Genomic DNA, 19,080 nt, shown 5'->3' with positions numbered 1-19,080 from the left:
GAAGAGGCATCCATCGATTGAAATTTTTATCATGGAGGCGGATGCACCATGCTCCGTGCATCCGGATTTCTTTAAAAAAGGCGGAATGAACATATAGTTGTTCAGTAAAGAACATATAGCCGTTTTGTAAAAAACATATCATTATTTAATAAAGAACATCACATATGGATGTTTTTTAATGAACATATATTTGTTTTGTAAAGAACATATAACTATTTTGTAAAAAAAACATCCACTTTTATGTTCTTTGTATATATTTAAAGAACATCCGTAATATTAATAAAGAACATGATAATATAATGTAATGAATATTATTTTTATTCAAAAAAAAATACACACACACAGAGAAAGAACATAATACAGAGTAGTATTTTTTAAAGAACATCTAGCTTTTCAATCTTTAAATGAATTATTTGTTCCATAATTGAAGAGTTTTAGTAATTATTTCCCAATCTCAATAGAAATTTTTACATTTCTTCATGTTTAATTTCGCTTGTTTGAATTTTTTAGAGAGAGGAATAAAAAATCTTAGAGAGAGAATTAGAAAATTTATAGAGAAAAAGAAATTCTTTTGATAGAAGACAATGGTTGTGCATTTAGATCGAGTTTCGTGGTGCTTTTGATCGTTGTTTGTTAATGGAGTGATTTTTAATGAAGGTGAATATGTGGATTTGTTAATCAAAGATTGAAGGTAATATTGAATGAAGTCTTGTATTTATTTCTCTTTAATTGTGTTACTTTAGATTTGTATTAGAATATTTTGTGATCATAAAATTCATTGTTTATTTTCCTTTTTTAATTTTGATGAATCTGGATAAATGTTGAATTTGAGAATAATGTGACAAAGGTTGAAGATGATCTGATGTTCTTTATAAGATAGTGTTATGTTCATTTCTTTAATCTATACAATTCTATAACATGTTCTTTTCACTTTAACTAAATGTTCTTTTCATTTTAGCTAAATGTTCTTTACATCTCTATACAATGTTCTTTCCGCTTTTTTTTGGAACTGATGTACCATGCGCATGGTACATCCGCCTCCATGAACCACTAATTGTCCATCGATTATTATTGGTGGAATGCCCTTTTGTTTTTTCTATACCTTTTCTCTTTCTTTTTTTGTTTGTTTTAGGTTTATGATAATTCTTTCTCTTAGTGGAGGTATGTTTCCCCCTTGAAAGAAAGTGTTCATTATAATTTATGTTAGACATTCAAAAGCCGTCATTAAACTAACAATAATTTAATATTATATATATTATTTTAATAATTTAATATAGTAGTTATACATAGGAAGATTTGTTGGAAAGGTCTTTATTAAGTAGGCTTTTTGTTGCAAAGATCTTTTATATAAAAAAAAAAGTGGCAAAAAATGTCATTTTATTGCACTTAGGTTGTGGCGAGTGCCCTTTAACCGAATTCCAACATTGACTTTTTTTTCGACAATGTCAATAGTTGTGACATAATAAATAATAAAATTCCCACCAATTAGAGTTTATATCACAAATGTCAATCGTTGTGCTGTTGCTAACAGCTGAAAGAGGTAGAGATTTTGCTAATTGCACTATTGGGAATGATCGCCGTCTCCTATGTTACAGTACATGAGATCAAGAAGATGACCAGGTTTGGATATTGATACATCTTCCCTACTTTTACCATCTGCTAGCATCTTCACAACTTCTGACATTTGAGGGCGAAGACCAGCTATCTCTTGCACACAATGTAATCCCACTTTTAGCAGTTTGCTAGGCTCTTCTTCAGGGTAATCTCCATCGAGTGAGGAATCCACCAGCTGTTGAAGGTTGTTAGATTTGTAAGCCTTCCATACCTAATTCATGAATATGAAATAAAGTATGATCTATTATTTCGAATTATTGGATGGAATGTAAAATTATTGTACACAGGTAATACATTACCTTGGTAACTAGGTATACATCTTTCTGCTCTAAGCTGTAGTCCACGGCTTTGTGTCCGGTAACAATATACAATAGCAGTATCCCAAAACTATATACATCTGATTTCCTCGTCAAATGACCAGAAATTGCGTATTCTGGAGCAAGATATCCCCTTTCAAGTTTTAATATTGCAACAAAAATCGTTATTATAACAACAAACATAGACCAAATGACTGAGGAAATTGATGAGGATTCGACTTACAATGTGCCCGCTACACGCGTGCTCACATGAGATACATTGTCCACAAATAGCTTTGCCAAACCAAAATCTGCAATCTTTGGTACGAAATTCTTATCCAAAAGTATGTTGGCAGGTTTAATGTCACGGTGCACAATATGAGGGTCGACTTCCTCGTGGAGAAAGGCTAGCCCTCGCGCTATTCCAAGTAAAATGTTCATCCTCATTTTCCAACTAAACTTTCTTCTGCTTTCAAATCCTCCTGTATGTATTTCAATTTCCATGATCATATCACGAATTTACAAAAAGAATATCGAATTATATATATATAGAGAGAGAACAAACGAATTGAATGAACTCGATCTTTTAATTTAGTACCTAGGAAGGCCAGTTCCATGCTATTGTTTTCCATGTAGTCATAGATCAAAAATCTGTTGGTAGCAGTAATGCAGCATCCTTTAAGGGTGACTTTCATGTATAGTGTTAGATAATGCGGAGATTTCAGATATGAATTCTCTTTCTTCTTGCAGTGATTCTAGTTTAAGTACTTTGACTGCCACGATTGATCCGTCTTGAAGGCGTCCCTTGAAACATCCAACAAAGAGAGTGGTTTAAGCTAATTAATCAACATGTCTTTTTTTTTTTTTTTTTTTTTTTGTAAGAAATTTGAATTATTAGGAAGTAATACTAGCTATACCTTGTAGACAGAGCCAAAGCTGCCTTCTCCTACTTTGTTTGAAGGCTTGAAGCCGCTGGTAGCAGTCTTAAGCTCCTTGTAAGAGAAAACGGGGATGCCTTGAAGAGTTGGCGCTCCTAGTATAGTCAATTATATTTAATGTACCAAGGTCGAAATAATCATTAATTATTTTAAAACGGAGGGAATAATAGTTATTTATTTTAAAACGGAGGGAATAATAATTATTTATCTACACTTTTTATTTTAAATCGTCCCGACCAGAAGAAAAATTTAACAGTTCTCGATCATTATGAATTCGAATTCGATCATGATGAATGATCAAATTAAAAATAAACAGAGCTTTCTAAAAAAAAAAAAAAAAGATGAGAAACATTCAAATTTAACCATTATTGTTACAAAGTGTTTGGTTAGAAAGTTAGGGTAACATTTACCACAACCTAGGGTATGTAGCTTGTAATTTAGCCCTAATTAGGTGACCATTATCCTTAACTTCCTCAAATAAAAACAAAGTAAGTAAGTTTTAAGTAATTTATTTTCATGGTTAAATCTAACAAAATCAAAATGTAACAGATTATCATTTATTTCTCTATCTTATATGTTTCCTTTCCATTCTCTATTTCAAAAATTCTTAACAAACACCCCCAAATTGATTAATTAAAACTTGCTTAATTTGTTTTTTAACAAGCTAGAACTTATATTATACTAGAGATAAGTTGTTCTTAAAAAGTAAAAAAAGTACGTTAGGAGCGACTTCTTGTGTTGGGGATAATGGTTCTCCCAAATTTATTCGGCTCTAAACGGACCTCACATAGACAACCCATATAATTAGTTAAATAAATTAACGAAGACTCAATAAAGAGGAAATGTATTCATCCGAACAAATAAACAAGCAAAAATAGAAGGAACTTACTTGGAATAATGTATTCATCGTCTGAAAGAGACTGCGATTTAAAAAACCAAGGCTTACAAAAGCTCATGTTTCTCATAGTTTCCTTTACCAAAATACAAAGAATTTAACGGTGTGAACACAAAGACAAGACGACCACTTGTTATGAATAATAAATAGGTTTCTTTTTTTTTTTTTTGTATTATGCCTAGCAATTCTTGTATAATCTTATATACTACCTCTGCTTCGCATTACTCGCAACAAACGAATATTTTATATCTCACAATTAATACCCCTTTGTTGCGAGTAATGTGAAGCGGAGGTAGTATATTCTACTCTTAATAATTATCAGGAGTTGTGACCACATTGTTAATTAAGCTAAGGCTCAGCATTGCATCATGTTGAAGCAGCGTTAATAATAATAATACGGAGTAATAATAATAGTTGTGGATTCCCCTCTTATTAGTGATGTGTACAGCTTGTACAGCTATCATAGGATAGCCGCCAAAAGAATTTAAGAAAGATGCCCCCAATTATTATTTTATTTCTTTTTTTAACCCTGAAAGATTTGACTTTTTTAAAAAAAAAAAAAAAAAAAAAAAAATCCTTGTTGACATGTTTGGGTGCAACATCATCGTATGCTAGGCTGCCTTGTTTTAATCGTGAATTCGTGATAGGGGAGCAAACGGTCAATAATACAAAATTCAATTATTTGGTTGGAATTTATATTACTCCCTCTGTTTTTTTTTTTTTTGTTTTTTTTTTTTTATATGCATCAGTTTGACCGATACATTTGCCAAGACATTACTTTGACCATTAATATCTTTAATTGTGTATTAGTAAAAATTGTAACAAAATTATATTATAAAAGTAGACATTATGACAAATCTAATGATATATTATATAACAATATTTCATTAGTTTTTAGAGATGAAAAAGTTAAGTCAACCACAGTATGTGAATAGTGCAATTGTCAAAGTAATGCATATAAAAAAAACGAAGGGAGTATTTATAACGGTACATATATGTCTACTTTAATTGAAATTTTTATCATGGAGGCGGATGCACCATGCTCCGTGCATCCAGCTTTAAAAAAGGCGGAATGAACTTATAGTTGTTCAGTAAAGAACATACAGCTGTTTTGTAAAGAACATATCATTATTTAATAAAGAACATCACATATGGATGTTTTGTAATGAACATATATTTGTTTTGTAAAGAACATATACTTCCTCCGTTCTTTTTTACTTGACCCGTTTTGACTTTTACACTATTCATCACCCCTCCTTTGACCGTCTTTTGTGAATAATATATAAGGAAAAACATATTAATGTAAAATCTTTTTGAATTCGTCTCAATAAGTACTATCATAATATGTAAATTTTATAATTTTTACTTATGGATAATTAAAGTTATTGTTCGTTAAAGTTTTGCATTGGCAAGCATGATAAAAGAAACAGGTCAAGTAAAAAAGAACAGAGGAAGTAACTATTTTGTAAAAAAAAACATCCACTTTTATGTTCTTTGTATATATTTAAAGAACATTCGTAATATTAATAAAGAACATGATAATATAATGTAATGAATATTATTTTTATTCAAAAAAAAAAAACACACACACACACACAGAAAGAACATAATACAGAGTAGTATTTTTTAAAGAACATCTAGCCTTTTAATCTTTAAATGAATTATTTGTTCCATAATTGAAGAGTTTTAGTAATTATTTCTCAATCTCAATAGAAATTTATACATTTCTTCATGTTTAATTTCACTTGTTTGAATTTTTTAAAGAGAGGAATAAAAAATCTTAGAGAGAGAATTAGAAAATTTATTAGAATATTTTGTGATCATAAAATTCATTGTTTATTTTCCTTTTTTAATTTTGATGAATCTGGATAAATGTTGAATTTGAGAATAATGTGACAAAGGTTGAAGATGATTTGATGTTCTTCATAAGATAGTGTTATGTTCATTTCTTTAACCTATACAATTCTATAACATGTTCTTTTCACTTTAACTAAATGTTCTTTTCATTTTAGTTAAATGTTCTTTACATCTCCATACAATGTTCTTTCCGCTGTTTTTTTGGAACAGATGTACCATGCTCATGGTACATCCGCCTCCATAAACCACTAATTGTACTTTAATACAGTATTTTTTTTGGTAAAGATACGGGTAGTGTCACCCATCCTAGGCTTCCTAGCTATTAGGCCTGTACAAAACCATCCGAAAATCCGATCCGCAACCGATCCGAATTTTAGGATATCCAGTCCGATTTTTCATTTTGGATCGGATAATCGGATATTGGATACGGATTCGGATATTGATTTTCAATTTTTCGGATATCTGATATCCGAAAAAAGTTGGATATCGGATATTGGATATCTGATCCGATATCCGGTGAAATTACTTGCATTATTATTTCATTTTTATCTTACAGTTCAAACTTTCATTTACTCTTTAGTATTTAACTCATTCAATTCTCCCACAAACCCAAACCTTAAAACCATCTCCTAAGCCTCACCGCCTCTCTATCTTCTCTCTACTTCTCTCTCCTCTCAAAGTCTCTAACCTCCCTTCAGCCTTCATGGCTTCACCGCCCAATCCCTCTCCTCTCTCCTTTATCTCCTCCTGACTGCCTCTCAGATCTCCGTCATCTCATGGTCGTGGCTTCCTTCTCCTTCTCACGGTTGCTTCCTGCCTTCCCTCATCTCTTTCACTCTCGCGGCTGCTCCGATCGACCAGCGGCTGCTCCGTCGCTCCGATCTTGTTCTTCGTTCAATTGCTGGCCTAATTTTTTTTTTTTCATTCTTCTTAGTTCAGTTGTTCTGCTAGTCTGCTACAGTTATACTTTTTTTTGTAGTTGTGACAATTAAATGATGAATATAATTTATTAGTTTATTATGTATATTAATTAAATAGTCTTTTTTTTAACAAATTAAATTAAATGGTCTTTTAAAAGACTACTACTTTGTTAAATTTGAAGTACATACATTGTGCTGCTTAACAATAAAAAAGCAATAATATTAATGAGATTTATAAACTTGTCTAAATCAATTTTCATTGGATAATGGATATCCGAAACATCCGATCTGAACGATTTCGGATATCGGATATCCGAAGTTTTCGGATCAGGATATCCGAAATCATTCGGATTCGGATATCCGATCCGAAATGTGATTTCGAATCGGATCGGATATCAGATCCGTGAACAGGCCTACTAGCTATTACAAAAATAATGGGGGATTAAGAATCAAACCCCCATTACTTGAGGGAAGATACCATCGGCCTAATTGTAATATTAGGTCTAGTTTATGGTCATCAACTCATCTACTTAAATATTGATGAGATCGAAGTGATTATTGGTATATTTTATGGTCTAATTGTAATTACGTCTAGTTTATACTTGGGCATTTTATGAGCCAAGAAATTCGCTCTAGCTTAATTACGATACATCAGAAGGTGTAAGTCGTGTAATTGAGTAAACAGTTTGTCTCCAAAGCATATCACACCTTCAACTAAAGCACCTACGAGGCGGCTATGACCTATGGACTTATGGTGCGGATGTGCATGCATTCACACTTGTAATTAAAATGAAAATATGGCACTGCCAACCTATGTGCTCTAAAAAAAGAGAAATTTATTAGCAAACACAAATCCGGTTAAATTTATATATCTCAACTCAAGTTTTTAAATTTAATACATTATATATAAATTGTCGAAAAAACTGATGTTCAAAGATATACTTCCTCCGTTTTCTTTTACTTGCAACACTTCCTTAAAAAAGAAATGTCACAATACTTGCAACACACTATAAAAGGAAAGTTACTTTAGGGAAAAACTATACTATTTCCCTTATCTAAAGCACATGGCCCACTAAATTACACTCCTAACAACCATTCATCCCATTTTAAAGTGTATTATATCATGTGAACCCAACATTTCTTAAATACCGTGAAAAAATGTGTGTTGCATCTAAAAGAAAACGGAGGAAGTAATAAGAGTATTATGTAATATGTATATTAGTATATATTGCGTGTGACATGCAGTTGAGTTTCTTTATAGCTGCAACACACATTCTTAATATGCTATTTGAGCCCGTAAAAAAAATGCTATTTAAGGAATGAATTAAAGAAAGTAAACAGACGAACTAATCTAAAACAATTAGATCTTAACACTTTTTCTAATCAATATATATTTATTTTATTTATCCGTTTACCTAGTCTATTGTCTTTCTTACACATGTGCAAAAATGGTATATTGCAACTATAAAGAAACATTACAAGGGTCCCAAATATGTTATTCAATTACCCTATGATATGAGGAACATGTATGTGCCTTTTCCACAAAGGTATCAACAGATATGCTTGATAGACATTTTTGGAAAAATTCCATGACTCTTAAAAGGGATATGACATCATTACATTTTCTAGACATGGAAAACCTTTCTCATGCCCTATTATTATCCTCGAAACAATGACCCAAAACCCAAATGGACTAAGCTCGTACTACCTGACCTGACTCGAAGTGGAGTTGACCCGATTTTAACCTGATACCTGATGTGACCTGACCCGATTATATTGGACACAAGTCAACATTAACCTTAAGTTGCCTGATACTCGAAATGATTATTTGACTTGATTTTAATTCGAATTAATTAACCCAAAGTGACCTAAACTAAAATGAAACATGAAATATATATAACGAAAAAGTCGATTAGATAAATGAGTATATTAAAACTACATAAGAGACCATATGACTGTTTTGAAAATTCAATGATAAATATGTATAAATTTTCTTTGGATTTTTGTGAGGACTACGTACCTATTCAAGTCCATATTTTACGAGAAACTACCTAATAAAAAAAAATTTGTTGTAATTAAACACCTATTTTTTAAAAGTAATGATGTAATGTACTACCTTCCATCGGATTTCCACCGCACCCTTGACTTTTTTTCGGCATTGACCACCCCAAGTGACTTTTAACGTCCGTCTCATAATAAATAAATGAGTAGTTTGTGAGCCTAAATAAACGAGTAATTTTTAAACATAAATAAATGAGTTGTTTATGAACTTATTTAAACTAATATTTCATATATCTATATTATATTTATTTAACGAGTTTAAAAAATTATTCAAATTTAATTCATTTATTAAATGAGTAGTACAAGTAGTTTAATGAGAGTCTCAAAATTTAATCAAAGCCGAACTTATGGCTGTCAATCTGTCATGAAGGGTTTGATGGTTGCCTTAGATGGTGGCCACAGAAAAGTCCAGCTTTCTACTGATTCAGAGGTTGTTGCTCGCTTGTTGGTGGATGAGATCCCTGCCAACTCTCCCTACATTCACATTTTGCGCAAATGCAAAGCCCTGATCTCTGGCAGAGATTGAGAGATTGCTATCACACATTGTTTTCGTGAAGCTAATCGTGATGCCAATTGGCTTGCGAACTATGGTGTGACTGCAACTCAATCGTTTACCCTCTTTGAAGCGGTCCCTAAGGATCTTCATACCGTTTTATTGGAGAATTTGGAAGGTGTTGCGTTGCCTCAGATGGTTTCCCAGAGTAAGTGAACCTAGCTGTGACCTTATGGCATTATGTTAGTCTCGCACTAGCTAGGTGTTCTTTTTTTCGTCTATTTCTTTCTTGTTTGTGTGTTTACTTTCTTTTTGGTTCTTCTTTCAGGGGTTTCGCCCCTCTTCAGCACCCAAAAAAAAAATAAAAAAAAAAAAATTATCCCACGCCATAGTTATTTTGGTACTGATTTTGAGCAAGTTGTTTGGTCTCATTTACGACGCGAGGGTAATGAAGTAGCTCACAACCTTGCACGTTTTATTCCTTTTAATGTAGAACAAGTTTGGGAAAATAGAGTACCGAATGAGGTCTCTCCTTATGTACTCATGGATACTCTTATTACGAATGAATGATTTTGCTCCCCGTCAAAAAAAAAAAAAAAAACTATGAGAAAGGAAAAAAAAAGGGTTTTTCTAAGCTATACCCCTAAGGTATTTCAGTTTCTAAGGTGTACCCATGCTTTTTTGAGTTTCTAAGTCGTGCCCCTCAACTCACTACCATTAATGAATGGTACCCTCCTTAGAACTTCCACGTCACCTAAAGTTAACTATAAATTTAATAGAAAGATGATAAAAGGTAAGAAAATGGTAAGAGAAAGAAATCTTAGCCACCGCAACCCTAATAATGAAAAATGAAGCCACGAAATCACACTCTCAAATAACTTTTAAACAACTAATAAGGGTACATTTTAGTATTGATAAGGAGTTGAAGGGCACGGCTTAGAAACCTATAAAAGCATGGGTACACCTTAGAAACTCGAATACCTTAGGGGTATAGCTTAGAAAAACCCAAAAAATTACCATTCTCATTATAATTGGCACTGCCCAACAAGGCAACAACGACGTTTCTGTAAAAAAAAAAAAAAAAAAAAAAACGACGTTGATCGTGGCATTGTCCACACCATCAAGCGATATCATCCGCCTGGCGCAGTACCAGCCCACTGCCGTTCCAGCAATTCTGGTGAATTTTCGATTTTTTGTTGGAAATTTTGCAAATTTTGATGAGTTATCAGCTCATTTGTTGCTATTTTGTGCGTAATTAAATTACTTAGGTTAATTTTATTTCTTTGTTGATACTTGATGAGAAAGTTATTTTAAGGGTTTGGTTTAATTATTAAACTTGTTCGTTACTGTTTGATTAATTGGTTTAATATTCTGTAACTTGGGTATTAAAATTTAATTCGAAAGTTATATTTAGATGTTGTGAAATGCAATTAAGGCAATTAATTGGCTGATTTGAACTGTTGTAGATTGGTGAGGTATTATGATATTGTTCATTGTCTATTCTTGTTGTTGGAATTGTTTTCGAGCTGATTGTATATACTGTAAGTCTTAATCTAAATAACGGATGTTACATTTTTAGTTTCTGAATTTTACTGTAATTTGAAGATGGACAAGATCTAATCAGTCCATGATATTAATTATACAACGATTTTCGTGTCTTGTACTTCCTCCGTTTCTTTTTACTTGCAACACAGCTTTGTGGCACGTGTTTTGAGGTCGGGTTTATGTAATGTAAACGGATAAATTATTCATTATAATTTTTACAAATGATACTTAATCCTATTCTAATCTTCGTGTAAAAATTATATTGATAAAATCGCTCGTTTACCCTCACTAATCATCTCTTAAAACTGCGTGCCTAAAATGTGTGTTGCAAGTAAAAGAAAACGGAGGAAGTATATAATTATGTAGTAGTTGAAAGTCTTGAATCAGTTTACAGTTTGTACCTCTAGTTTTGTTATTCTGAATCCTTACTTATTTTGTGGTACTACAACAATACCACCAAAGCCTTATTCTCGAAAGTTTGAAGCCGAAATCATGTACCTAGAAACCATTGTTTTGTGGTAGAGTTAGGACTTAGGAGAGTTGTCTCTCTACTCATTACTTATTTCTCATTTATGCCAATAGTTAGCTACTATTATGGATTCAATTGGAGGCTTTGATGGATTTAGTATTGATTTGAAGTTTTGTTGTTCATTTCGTTCTCTTTTTATTTTTTGGATTGCAACTTGGGTTTTAGACTTTTAACAGCTGTTTTTGCAAGATGATGAATTGATACCGTGTTCCCATTGTGCAAATATACATGGTGGCAAAGTAATTGACTGTGTAGATTCAGTAGATAGTAGATACTGATCAATTCTTGTAATACATGACTAAGTGGATGTCTATGTTATTCCTTACAGATATAAAGTACAAAGGTGTGGGAGCTTCTTGTGATCGACAAGATGACAACATCTAATCCTGCTGAGAAATTAGTTTCTTCTGTGATCCTTGATTTGGATGGTACACTTCTTGATACAGGTATGCTTAATTAATGTTTTGTGTTTCCTATTTATCAATTGGTGGGTTGTTTGCTTTTCTAAACTTGTATGAAGTTATGCATCTTTTATGAGTGGAGATCAATAGTATATATGCTATTTTGCTCATGCATTAAATTGTGTGGGGGTTGGCATGGGAATTGTCATAAAATTGACCAAAATTTTATGAATCGCGTCCCCCACCCTGCAAATCAAATTTTTAAGAAAAGTTTTCAATTTCATATTACTCTAATACTTAGTATAGTCGAAATATAATTTATGTTGTGCTTTTGAAGCTTGGTGGCTGAACCTTGTACGTGCTCACTGCCATAAAACAATGGAATATTATGTGATCTTTTGTGAATTTGCTTGTTTGGCTGTGTAATTATGGGGGGTAATTGTACTTACAATATTGGGAATATGGGTCGTGAACTGGTGAAGGAAATCAAGGAAATCCTTTACAGCTGTTTGCTTGCTTGTTGCTGCAAGTGTTTAGAAGATTGTGGACTTAAAACACTGGAAAAAACTGAAGTAAAGAAGATACAATGGGAATTTCGGGCTGCATCTTCATGGGGCTTGTAGAGTTCCCCCACCCTCCTTCCCTCTCCTACAAGCTTCAAATAGAGAGATTAATGGTAGATTTTCCCTAAGAATCCTAACAATTTGCAAATTGCAAGATTTTTAACAAAGATTCTTTATCTTAAATGTTTTTAGTCTCTTCAAATGTTTTGGGTTGTTAGTTAATTTAATTTATTTTCCGATAGAGTTTCTAGAGGAGAGAAATGGAAAAGAAAGATTAGAGAGCTCATTTGGAGATACTTTGCATTGCCTTTAGATTTGAATTGTTTGATTGTGGACTCCCACTAATTATAGTTGTTGATGGGAACATGGGATTTTAACTCTCGGTTGTCTGTCACTTGGGATAAGAGATGGTCAATGCAGTATCATTGGCTCTTGAAGAATCAGTTTAAGCTCTTCCTTTACGAAGACAATTTTGTGATTGTTTAGTAATGATGTTTATTTTATTTTACATTTGTACTTGTTTTGTTTAAGATGTTGAAGATTTGCAGTAGATATTGAGTATCATTATTGGAGAGTTTTTGTTTTTGTTTTTGCTCATGTTCCCCCCCTCCCTCCCCAATCCCCCCCTTTAGTTTACATTTTCTTGTTCGTACCACTTAGGGTGGGTTAGGGGGTTGAAATGTTGAATGTATTGCAATGAAGAGATTATTTTTTTTATGTTATTATTATATTTTTTATAAAATAAATCAAAAAAAGAATTCTCACTCTCATTGGCAATCATTGTTTGCTACTTCCTGCTAAAATTGCATATCAAGATTAAACTTCACAAATGTTGACCATAAATTCTCACTAATAATATGAGAAAAAGTGTAATCAGTGCGGTCTTGTTAGATTCATCACAATGTGTTCTTCCAATCATCTATGTTTTATGTACCGTTTATAATTTGCAATTTGAGATAGTTATGGTAAAATATCGTGTCCTTTGGAGACTGAAAAAGCATTTGTGGCAACTTATTTGAGATGAAGGGAGTACTTCTCAATGAGTTTAAACCATATGCAATTTCCTTGGTGGTTGAATCATTGTCATTCTACTTAATCTTGTACTTCATCTGAAGTGGACAATGGACAGGTCTACTGTATCAGGCACTTGAATTGTAAAAATGTGATTTGATCTACGTACTAAAAGTGAATAACAAAAGAATATAATATTAGGGATGTGATATGGATAGTTTTTGAGGATACAGAAATTGAAATATCTATGCTTGTCAGCAGTATTGGATCATGCCAGCATGTTAGAAAGGCAAGCACAACAAGGCTTAAGGGATGCTCACCTTAAGTTTGCCAACTTGCCAAGAACAGCCTAGAGGTGCTTGAGGATAAGAGGCAGACCTGTTTAAATTACTGTTTTCTAATTTGTTCTATATTTTTATCAAAATTAAGATATCTGGTGATGCTTGATATAGCATCACTAAGTTCCTTGATTTTAGTTCTTACTCTTGTAGGATGTGATTCTGAATGAGAAACATTGTGCCTTGCTTTGCCAAGGTGGTTTCAGTTACCTCTCACCTATTGCTGGACTCCAGGACCAATAATTTATTAGTGTGCATCATGCCTCACGCCTTTTGAAACTTCTAGGTGCTTTATGATGATTTAGTTTCAATTTTATTACAGATGGAGTAATACTTGATGTATTGAAGAGTTTCTTGATTAAGTATGGAAAGGAGTGGGATGGGAGAGAGGTGCTTAGGATAGCTGGAAAGACCCCCTTGGAAGCATCTGCTGCTGTTGTTGAAGCTTATAACCTATGTTGCACAGCAGAGGAATTTGAAAAAGAATTCACCCCAATGCTCTCTGATCAGTAATGAAACTCTTACCTAGTCCTCCTGCAATAATTTGTGATCAATAAAAGTTTGATGTTGTCACACTTGTGTTTTCTTGTTTTTGTGTGTTGTAGAATAGCAAATATCGAGTGCCGCTTGTATTTAAAATTCTAAAGCGTGGACATTTTTTTTGGCCAATTATGGAACGTCAACAGTAATATTACTTTCCAAGCATGTGAAGCAAATGTATTTTTCTCTTTTCTCTATATCATAGCAAATATCTATTTTTACTTTTTTTTTTATTTATTTATTTTTTTTATTGGCTTCTTGGATATTTGTACTTGTATTGTGGCTTCTTGGAATTTATTGAGCTATTGAGTTTTAAATTTTGTGATTTCTCCCTCACATAATGATTACTGATCTCACATCAATTACTAAATCTATTTAGACAATTGTTGATTTGGCTTCACTTTGTCATTGTTCATACTTAAATACGGAATTTATCTTCTAGCTTACTTCTATGTTCTATCAAATGATTGTCCCTCTTCTATCCGAGTGTTATTTTCTTATTGTAAACCATCTTGGTGATGATTTGGGATATCAGGAAACTCTGATTAAGGACAAGGCTATGTGTAGCAAAATTTGTTCTATTGAAAGCTGAAACTTTTTCTTTTTCAGCCATCATCTTCTTTGGAAATCTGGCATTTGATTGTGCCATTTCTGTATGGTTGTATATACTTATTACTCATATAGCCTTTCTTTGTGGAGTAGAGTGTCTGTATTTTCGCTTGAATATTTTTGACAAAGCATGACTGTTTCTTTTTTGAGTAGGATAAGCATATTCATCCGAAATACTGCAATCCGTAATTTGATAATATACTCCATTATTGATTTCTGCTTGATTGTTCTTCCAATTTTGACTGTAGCTTGAGCAACATCAAACCTCTTCCAGGCGCCAACCGACTGATTAATCATTTGCATGGGCATGGAATACCGATTGCCTTGGCCTCAAACTCTCGTAGAACTTCCATAGAGAAGAAATTGTCCTATCACCACGGTACATAAAACTAGAAGCCTTATTCAATTAATTGATGGCTTCTCCATCCATCATCATGCTTACTCATTTTCATTTTGTAGGTTGGAAAGAATCATTTTCTGTTGTAATTGGTGGAGATGAAGTTAAAGCTGGAATGCCATCTCCTGATTTGTGAGTAATAAGTACACTTTTGTTTGCAAAGTTTTTTTTTTATATCTTTCTCCTCGTGCATCAATCAATTAAGGGTGTAGGGTGTAATCCTTTTGCATTTATGTGAGGGCTGTTGTGGTGTTGGTAAAAGAAAAGGAATTGGACAACGACCTGGGTTTGATCTGATTAAACAATTTTTCTAATGTGCTTGATTCTTTTTTTTTTTTTTTTTTTTTTTTTTTGGGGAAGGTTTCTTGAAGCAGCCAAAAGGCTCAATGTCCAACCTTCCAGTTGCCTCGTCATTGAAGATTCCATGTAAGTGTCCTGCCAAAGATGTCTAGTATTGGCTGTCAGCAGTGTATATAAAGGTGTGCCTAGGCTCCGAGGTGGGCAAGGCTATTTTAATGAGGTGTCCCTAGGCTGAAGGTGCACCCCTTTCTTTAACCAAAAGTTTACAAGCATCACTTAATGTGTATGTAGCAAATAGTTCTGCAAAAACTCTACATTACTTTTGGATGAGAGAAATAAAAACGTTGATCTTATAATTATCAGTAAACATCTCGGGGTGTAAACAAGATCAACTGATTCATTTTTTATACTGTTGTGACTCTGTGTCTAGGTCTCTAGGATGCTTAAAAGTTGTCATCTATTGCATACTTTTCAAGTTTTTTACGATATAGTTATACTTCTTATTTTGGATGACTTGTGTGTGAAACCAAATTTTAACCTTTGTGAACAAACTCTAAGAACACTTTTTTTTCAACATATTGATTTTTAACACGATTCCCCTTTTCTCTTTTTCAGTTAATTTTTCTTAGTTGGCTTTGTGTTATGTGCTGTACTTGTCATGCTTAACACTTCAATTTTTCTGCCTATTTTAGACCTGGTGTTACTGCAGGCAAGGCTGCTGGAATGGAAGTGATTGCTGTACCGTCACAGCCAAAACAATCACATCTCTACACAATGGCAGACGAAGTCATTAATTCTCTATTTGATTTTCGTCCGAAGCAGTGGAGCTTACCTCCATTTCAAGATTGTAATTGCCATGAATTAAAAGCTGTCAGAGATGGGATGCTGTTTGCAGTTTATGTTACTGAATATTACCTTGAACCTGTACAGGGATTGGCGGAACCCTTCCTATAGAACCTTGGCACATTGGTGGTCCTGTCATTAAGGGATTTGGCAGTGGGTCAAAGGTACTTGGCATCCCCACAGGTGTGTTTTAATTAGTCGGTAATTTCCTTGCTAGATGAAATATTTCTTAACAATGGTTCCATTATAATGTATCTGACATTTGCTCGAGTCTTGTGTAATATGTTTGATATTGATAAATTTCCACAACTTTTATCTTTGAAGTAGAGATTTGGATGATTTGTGTGAATTTAAACCTGATAATATAATAAGAGGCTACTGAACATTTGAATGGATGGATCAAATTCTGAATCCAGATTAATTGGTTTGTGGATTGGTGAACCATATTTAAGATTTTACTAACATAACTCATCGTATCTGGGCTAATTACTTTCTATCAGCAGCCCACTAGCCCTGATTATCTGTTTTGTTATACTGTGTAACTGAATGAAATTTTGAATTTGACTTAAAAAATGACGTACATTCTTACATTTCTGTTTGTAACTAATACGTTGTAATAATTACTAAGCTTAATTGGTATTTTGGCATGTTATTTTTGTGCTCATAATTTCTTGACAATATCAGAATCTGCATTCCGACCATTTCATCAATATTTTGTAGCTAATTTGTCCACACAGAGCTACTCAAATGTTATCTCTGAATATCCATCTGGTGTATACTTTGGTTGGGCGGGAATTTCCAAACAAGGAATTTACAAGATGGTTATGAGCATTGGCTGGAATCCTTATTTCAACAATCCAGAGAAGACAATAGTGAGTGGAACATGAATTTTATGGAGGTCTACCCCATTTTTGTTTTTTTTTTCCTCTCCCTACTATATAAGATTATCTGTAACATCCTTTTGTTTTTTTAAAGGAACCTTGGCTTCTGCATGAGTTTGAGGATGACTTTTATGGAGAAGAATTACGCCTTATTGTTGTTGGTTATATACGACATGAGGTAACGTGTTTTGTGTAAACTTTATTCGCTTTCCACTCTGCTACGAATACCATGATGAAGGCATTTTCGACTTTGAATTTTACAGGCCAATTTTCCTTCTTTGGAAAGTCTTGTAGCAAAGATTTATGAGGACCGGAGAATAGCAGAGAGCACTCTTGAGCTTCCCATTTACTCAAAGTACAGAGATGATCCCTATTTTAACAGCTTGTTGGAGACCACTGGTAGCCTCACTTAGTCATAACTAATTGCATATGAAGAAACATGTTTCATTTGATAATTTTATTGTAATGGACCTCTGGAAACAGAACTATTGTAATACATCTTCTCATTTTATCATCAAAATATAATAATTGTGGAAGATGTTCTTCTCCATCTAGGCTGGGCTTCAGTTGGCTATGTGCTAGTTTGCCCTCCTTACTATTCGTATACATGTCGTATTCTTTTACATCTCTATACAGTGTGGTTCTTGATTCATGTCTCCTTTTGCTGGCTGTAGAAACAGCGCGCCATATATTCAGACATGTATGTATTAGTTTTGGTACGACGCTATGTGAACCCCGGGAATTTCTGAATGTAACTACTCGTACTATCTAGCTGCTACTTATAAAAAATGGTGACCACTTGGTGCTTTGATGTGAATGTCCTTAGTTCTTTTAAACTTTGCATATTGGTTTGTGTCACGCCATTATTTGTGTTTATACGCTTTTGCCTTGTGGCACTTCTCTCTATCTCTCTCTCTCTCCTTTTTTCATTATTATTTTTTTTAATTTTCTTTAAAGAGAAGGATTATGACTACTCCAACCTTCAAGTTTTTTTTTGGCTCTAAGATTTAATTTGCGGGATAGACACTTTTCCACTGGACTAAGTTTAGCACTATCCATATGTAATTATGGCACATCCCAAATGTCATATTAAACCATTTTAATTTTTCTACAATGATTTGAGCCCATTGATGTAAATATGTAATATGTTTTGATCAACTCTTGCAAATAAAAAGAAAACGTAGTTCAGGCAATGGTTGTAACAAAGATGTTAAATTGAACAATACAAACTAACAACATGCTATATCTAGTAAAATTTGCCCAAACCTGTATTATTAGACATGGTCTAGATGTGACTCATGTAAGCATGTAAGTAGAGGTAAGGATGTGTTTCAAAAAAAAGTAGAGGTAAGGATGGCAACGGGTCGGACTCGGGAGTGGATTATGCTACATCCGACTCCGACCTTATAGGAAGTCGAAGGCTAAATCTGACTCCGACTCTGACTTAAATATCCGGCCTTCGATTTTGACTTCGATCCGACCGACTCCGAGTTTTTTCGTTATTTAATATACTTTGAGAAATCGGGCTATTTGGGCCTTAACAACCCACACCTATTGCCACCATGACCCACACCAAAATCCACGATCTATCGGAGTCAGAGTCCAATAATCCATTAGAGTCGGACATTTGTCAAAGTCGGATTTTTTTCTCGGATTTTTTGTAGGATCCGACTCCGACCCTCCTCCGACTCGGAGTCAGATTATTTTAATGGTGTCGAACTCGGAGCGGATGTTTTTACCTCGGATCGAGGCGGAGTAGGGTCGGATCCGAACTAAATTGCCATGAAGAACCAGTGAAACACGCACAAAAAGTAGTCTATTCTGACGTGAGCTTACCACAAGACAAGACAACCCATGTGCCAACTCACTTTTTTAACCATTTACAAGAAAAGTACTTCATATAGAGGTCAATTTCTATGGGGATTCATTTACTCCTTCCCCCAATTTCAAAGAGCCTAGCTTGTTAATTCAGGCTTAGTTAACCTGTGAGATATTCCAACCCAATAGAGTCTTTCTCCTTAACTTTTTACTGTAGTAAACAATAAGAGG

The 19,080-nt window shown here is 33.6% G+C and overlaps 1 protein-coding gene and 1 pseudogene across 1 annotated transcript; one reads left to right on the top strand and one right to left on the bottom strand.

Annotated features, from left to right (window-relative positions):
• Positions 1 to 1,561: 1,561 nt before the first annotated feature.
• LOC145611012 (putative serine/threonine-protein kinase) lies at positions 1,562 to 3,813 on the bottom strand (annotated as a pseudogene).
• Positions 3,814 to 10,142: 6,329 nt separating this feature from the next.
• Positions 10,143 to 17,842, top strand: LOC145611218 (bifunctional riboflavin kinase/FMN phosphatase-like). The gene is made up of 11 exons (XM_081666515.1): positions 10,143 to 10,251; positions 11,477 to 11,594; positions 13,784 to 13,970; positions 14,859 to 14,989; positions 15,070 to 15,139; positions 15,368 to 15,433; positions 16,000 to 16,154; positions 16,238 to 16,333; positions 16,871 to 17,022; positions 17,126 to 17,209; positions 17,295 to 17,842. The coding sequence occupies exons 2-11, from the start codon at positions 11,519 to 11,521 to the stop codon at positions 17,442 to 17,444; spliced, it is 1,167 nt and encodes a 388-aa protein (XP_081522641.1). The 5' UTR covers positions 10,143 to 10,251; positions 11,477 to 11,518; the 3' UTR covers positions 17,445 to 17,842.
• The last annotated feature ends 1,238 nt before the right edge of the window (positions 17,843 to 19,080 follow it).

This window comes from Chenopodium album, chromosome 24 (assembly GCF_948465745.1).
Source record: "Chenopodium album chromosome 24, dcCheAlbu1.1, whole genome shotgun sequence".
In the NCBI taxonomy this organism is placed as follows: Eukaryota; Viridiplantae; Streptophyta; class Magnoliopsida; order Caryophyllales; family Amaranthaceae; genus Chenopodium; species Chenopodium album.
Note: the sequence above shows the minus strand (reverse complement) of the source record. Positions and strands in the feature narration are given on the sequence as shown.

Bases quoted from the DNA above. Each gene is read 5' to 3' on its own strand.
- LOC145611218 (XM_081666515.1), top strand. From the start codon at position 11,519: ATGACAACATCTAATCCTGCTGAGAAATTAGTTTCTTCTGTGATCCTT. The intron at 14,990-15,069 runs GTACATAAAACT...TTCATTTTGTAG, and splicing joins GAAATTGTCCTATCACCACG to GTTGGAAAGAATCATTTTCT. The intron at 16,334-16,870 runs GTGTGTTTTAAT...AATATTTTGTAG, and splicing joins GGTACTTGGCATCCCCACAG to CTAATTTGTCCACACAGAGC.